Source organism: Trichomycterus rosablanca, chromosome 22 (genome assembly GCF_030014385.1).
Source record: "Trichomycterus rosablanca isolate fTriRos1 chromosome 22, fTriRos1.hap1, whole genome shotgun sequence".
Taxonomy (NCBI): Eukaryota; Metazoa; Chordata; class Actinopteri; order Siluriformes; family Trichomycteridae; genus Trichomycterus; species Trichomycterus rosablanca.
In genome coordinates this window covers 21749001-21755000 of record NC_086009.1, presented here as the reverse complement: position 1 = coordinate 21755000, position 6000 = coordinate 21749001, and the positions used below count along the sequence as shown (strand labels likewise).

General features: G+C 43.5%; 1 protein-coding gene across 2 annotated transcripts in view; it reads right to left on the bottom strand.

The window, feature by feature from the left end:
- LOC134336082 (putative methyltransferase NSUN7) overlaps window positions 1-6000 on the bottom strand; it is a 35815-nt gene that overhangs the window by 27285 nt on the left and 2530 nt on the right. The window contains exons 1-2 of one of the 2 annotated variants that reach the window (XM_063018755.1): window positions 4511-4579; window positions 2451-2749 (exon numbers count right to left, since the gene is read on the bottom strand). In XM_063018755.1, the coding sequence (XP_062874825.1) occupies window positions 2451-2749; window positions 4511-4542 (331 nt within the window). In that variant the 5' untranslated portion in view covers window positions 4543-4579. Of the gene's footprint in view, window positions 1-2450; window positions 2750-4510; window positions 4580-6000 lie in introns of those variants that run through there. The other variant, XM_063018756.1, reaches the window with a different exon arrangement.

Genomic DNA, 6000 nt, shown 5'->3' with positions numbered 1-6000 from the left:
ATAAATGATTAAATAAATAAATAAAAGAATGAATAAATAAATAAATAAATAATCAAGTAAATAAATAAATGATTTAATAAATAAATAAATAATTAAATAAACAAAGAATTAAATAAATAAAAAAATAATTAATAAAATAAATAATTACATAAATAGATAATTAATTAAATAAATAAATGAATAATTAAAAAGAAAGAAAGAAAGAATTAAATACATAAATGAATGAATAATTAAATAAATAAAAAGATAAATAAAGAATTAAATAAAGGAATAATTAAATAAATAAATGAAAAATTTAATAAAGAATTAAATAAATGAATAATCAAATAAATCAATGACTGAATAATTTAAGAAATAAATTGTTGAATAATAAAATGAATGAATAATTAAATCAATAAATGAAAAGAGCTTGTAATGTTTTGATCTGGCGTTTTTAATCGTCGTCTTAATTTAATCAAATTTGGTTTAATGGTCGTCTGAGAAAACCAAACGGTGAACTGAGTATAATGAGTAGAATTATGAGCCAAGTGTATCTTTGCACCTCTAATGATGTGTGAGTGTGTGAGTGTGTGTGTGTGTATTGATTTGGGTGTGTGGTTCGGCCCTGTTACAGATGTGCGGGGGTGATTCGGTCATTCCCAGGTGTGTCGTCTCATGTAAATGTGTTTGGCACGAAGCGAGTCTGAATCGATACGAGCCCAATCATCATCAATTCCCTGATTATCCACACACACACACACACACACACACACACACACACACACACACACTGTTTCCTTTTTCTCTTCGTGGATTGAACGTCTCCACTGTGATCATTCTCTCCTCTGTTCTTATCACAGGAGCATCTGGTCTCAACGAAGAAGTAAACACGTGTCGTCCATAAACACACACACACACACACACACACACACACACGGCTGCTATCACAGCTGCGCGTCTCACCATCCTTGAAGGTCAGAGCCTGAAGAAAAGCCAGATGTAGCCGTGCAGACCACCACAGTACTATCTCACCCTGGCTAATTGTTATTCCATTCATTAGCAGCGACCGGCTGATAAAGCTGAACCGGGCTCGTATGGTGTAATTATTCCTCCCCGGGGTCTGAAGCACAGAGGAGCCTGAGGGAGGGTCGGTGGGTCGGGGGGGGGGACGAAGATTAGGAATTAATATTATTAATTAATGAATATATTAATATACAGATTGCACCGTGTATATACACTATATGGCCAAAAGTATTTGGACACCTGACTGTCATGTTTCGAAAACAAACGCTAGTAAAACGGAGCAGCTGAGAAGCTTCTCGCAAGACTTCGGAGTGTGTCTGTGGGAATTTGTGCACTGATTGATCGGTCGGTGTTCCGGTTCATCACAGAGCTGCTGAGTGGGGCTGAGATCAGGGCTCTGTGCAGGACGCCGGAGTTTCTTTCAACCTTCTTCTTCGTGCTGGAACGGGAGAGGACCTTCCCTAAACTGTCTGAAGTCTGAAGCTTGTGATTTTCTTTATATGACACCTGTTAGTAACAATTCGGTGATCAGAAGGGGCGTCCCAATACTTTTGTCCATATGGGGACTGTAAAAACAAACCAGTCCTCAGATCCAGTCTAAAACAGCCAACACTAAAGTGTTCGTTGGTGGATGAGGGGATGAAACTGATGAATCGGATCATCTTCAGTAGGAGACCGGGGTTTACTGAAGCCTGGAATTATGGGAAATGTGGGCTTAGTGTAAATCCGCGCTAATGCCGAGCGTGCTCGATCCACGCGTTCCCTCCTGAACGCTCCTCTCCTCCGGCGTGGCCGACGCATCGCTTCCTAACCTCTCTTATCGGTATGTTTATCACTCCTCTGCTCCTCCGGCGCTCAGACAGCAGATCATTGGCCAAATCGATTTGTTGCATTGTGGGTAATGGGATTCCTCCTGGGCACGCCAACCTTTTCCCCGCGCTCCTCAATCAACCTATCAAAACTCGATTCGGCCTGCCAGTGACACCCTTACTGCAATCTGTCCTTTACTCACACACACACACACACACACACACACACACACACACACACACACGCTACTTATTCAACACACCTAACAGCTTTGACGTCTCCGTTTACACCGTAATCGATGCCACTTAAAGCCAGCAGGCCGGGAGAGGATCCGCCTCAATCCTGACGCACCAGCGACTCCTCCTGTCTGATCGAGGTACCGACGCGAGTAATAGAGAAACACAAAAAGTAAAGCGTGCTCCTGCATCTATGTTAGGGCTACATGTGTTGGATGAGGTGTGTGTTCACCTGGAGGGTGTGTCGGGTGACTCTGGGTTTGGTATGAAGCACTTGTTAGCACTTTATTATGGTACGGTCACACACTGGGAGGAACAGAATGCAGACCGTGATGGAGATCGTGTGCACACGGTGTGTGTGTGTGTGTGTGAGTACAAAATCACGTGTGTGAACACACTTACATTTGAGTGTGTTGAAGGCCAGGTCGAAAGCCCTGCGCTGCAATACTGGATCCTCGAGCCTGGACGCCGCGCCCTCCGAGCGCCTCCCGTAGCTGAGGATCTGCCGGGCGGCGGCTTTCTCCCGAAGAGCGTTCCGGAAGGTGGCGGCGGCGTTGAGGTAGACGCGGTCGGGGATGCGGCTCGGGGTCGAAGGCGAGGGAGACGTCACGGGTGAGGATTCCAAGCAGGAGGAACGTTTAGAGGGGCGGGACGAGAGGCGTCGAGGGGCGTCCTGCTTCACCATCCTGTAAACGTCCAGTCTACACACACACACACACACACACAGCACAGGTCCATCATCTCAAAAGATCTGCCTCATGAGAATCACATCCATGAAAGGAGGAAACGTTCATTAAAACGTTCCAAAAACATCAAACACAATCACACATTATCATTATTACACAGTGGGTTATAAACATTAATAATAACATCATCGGTCACCCAGGTGGCGCAGCGGTACAATCCGCTAACACACCAGCGCCGAGATTCTGAGTCTTGTCTCTGTGGCTATCAGCTGGGCGCCCTCTGGTGGGCACAATCGGCTAATGCCTGCAGCAGACAAAACTGGCAGTCTGCTGGGTGGAAAAGACCGAACTAAGGGGTGGCTAAGGTTGCCCTGGGCGCCTGTACAGAAAGTGGAGGAGCGGACAGATCAAGGCGTGGCTCTGCATACGCGAAGCCTCACGCTCAAATCCATCAAGGTATGGGTACACATCGGAGGGAGTGTGTGTCAGGTGAGTATACACCCTCCTTGGACGCCACTGGGGACACCAGCAGCCGACTGGCTACACTAAACTGGGAGAACAAGGGGGTAAAATGAACAAAAAATCCTAAACGAAAATCCTTGGACGCTCAGTGGCTGCACTGTCAACCACTGTTGACCCCTTGAGCATGGCGCCTAAACTTCTCGGATCTAGGGTTGCCGTACGATGGCTGACCCTGTGCTCGGACTCCAACTACATGATAAGGTTCTCCTCAAATTTTCGGGTGAGACGGTGGTCGGTCTATTACGCTTGCCCACCAGCACTGAGATCCGGGTTTTACACCCAGCACAGACTGGCTGATAGGCTGCACCTGATGGATGAACAGCCTGGCCATTGCGAGGTGCACGTGTCAGTGCGCTCTCTGTGCAGGTCCCAAAGAGGAGCATTCAGCATAAAAACTGTCCCCTTTACCCTCCGTCTGATCTCGTCCTGTAGAACAGTGGGCATGATCCCTGTTTTGGCGCCGATAGCTGTTTAAACAAGCGTACTGACCCGGAGAGGTCATGCAGATAAAGGGATTAAAAGAGAGACGAAGCGAGGAACGACCAGCCTGGAGAATTACAGTCCCGAAGATACGAATTAGCACCAGTAACCAAACTAATCCCGGCTCTCGAATAACAGATAAGAGCTGAAATATCCTCTGGCTGCAGAGATGTAGAGATTATTAGCTTCTGCTGTGTGACTGCACGACGCGCTTGGCTGTCAGTTGATTTATGATCATCGTGCATCATTTAGGATGTATAAACAACACGGAGCTCAGAAACAAAGCCAGGAGAAGCCGACTATTAATTACACGTGCTGCATCAATTCTGAAATGTTCTGTCGGACGTTTGAACACAGTTTTCATTTACGAGAGAACTACGCTCACTTCTACAGCAGATCCAGTAAAAGTGAAATGTCTCAGCTGGAAGCATTTATAAATAAAGCTGTCGTATGAATTATTTACGGTGCAGCAGATATAAAACAGTATCAGTGGTGATTAATACGCCGCTGTACTCGCTATCAATCACTGTATTTCAATTCACATTGTTTACACAGATGGGATTAAGCAGGACACGTTGTCTGGCAGTGGTGGGGATTGAACCAGAGACCTTCTGATCACTACACTAGTACACTAGTAACTTAACCACTGAGCGAGCACAGAGCGAGCACTGCTACTGCGAGTGGTTATTAGTGTGAGCAGATTTAAATCAGGTTCTTTATGCTGCTGTGAATAAACTGAGCTGAAACACTTTTAGGTTCCTGAGTTTATTTCACCTATTAAACAGCGGATGATAAAAATCCATCATCAGGCGGTTCGGCCGGAAGGAAACTGGTGATCGTGCATCTTTAAATCAATCAGGTGACTTATGAGCTCTAAGTGTGTGTGTGTGTGTGTGTGTGTGTGTGTGTGTGTGTGTGTGTGTGTGTGTGTGTGTGTGTGTGTGTGTGTGTGTGAGTGCAAATCAAAAGGGGTAAAATTCCAGATTAGAAAAAAAATAACAAAACCCCATACATAAATAAATAAACCCCAAACATTATTAAAAATGTTATGCATTATACACCACTATAATACCATTACATCCCATTAAACACCTTAAACACCACTACTGTACAATCAACACTCAAGAAAAAAACATAACCCACCAGTACAATACTATTACACACCAGTACAATACTATTACACACCAGTACAATACTATTACACACCAGTACAATACTATTACACACCGGTACAATACTATTACACACCAGTACAATACTATTACACACCAGTACAATACTATTACACACCAGTACAATACTATTACACACTGGTACACACCAGTACACACCAGTACAATACTATTACACACCAGTACACACCAGTACACACCAGTACAATACTATTACACACCGGTACAATACTATTACACACCAGTACACACCAGTACAATACTATTACACACCAGTACACACCAGTACACACCAGTACAATACTATTACACACCAGTACACACCAGTACAATACTATTACACACCAGTACAATACTATTACACACCGGTACAATACTATTACACACCAGTACAATACTATTACACACCAGTACAATACTATTACACACCAGTACAATACTATTACACACCAGTACAATACTATTACACACTGGTACACACCAGTACACACCAGTACAATACTATTACACACCAGTACACACCAGTACACACCAGTACAATACTATTACACACCGGTACAATACTATTACACACCAGTACACACCAGTACAATACTATTACACACCAGTACACACCAGTACACACCAGTACAATACTATTACACACCAGTACACACCAGTACAATACTATTACACACCAGTACACACCAGTACACACCAGTACAATACTATTACACACCAGTACAATACTATTACACACCGGTACAATACTATTACACACCGGTACAATACTATTACACACCGGTACAATACTATTACACACCAGTACAAAACTATTACACACCAGTACAATACTATTACACACCAGTACAATACTATTACACACCAGTACAATACTATTACACACCGGTACAATACTATTACACACCAGTACAATACTATTACACACCAGTACAATACTATTACACACCGGTACAATACTATTACACACCAGTACAATACTATTACACACCAGTACAATACTATTACACACCGGTACAATACTATTACACACCGGTACAATACTATTACACACCAGTACAATACTATTACACACCGGTACAATACTATTAC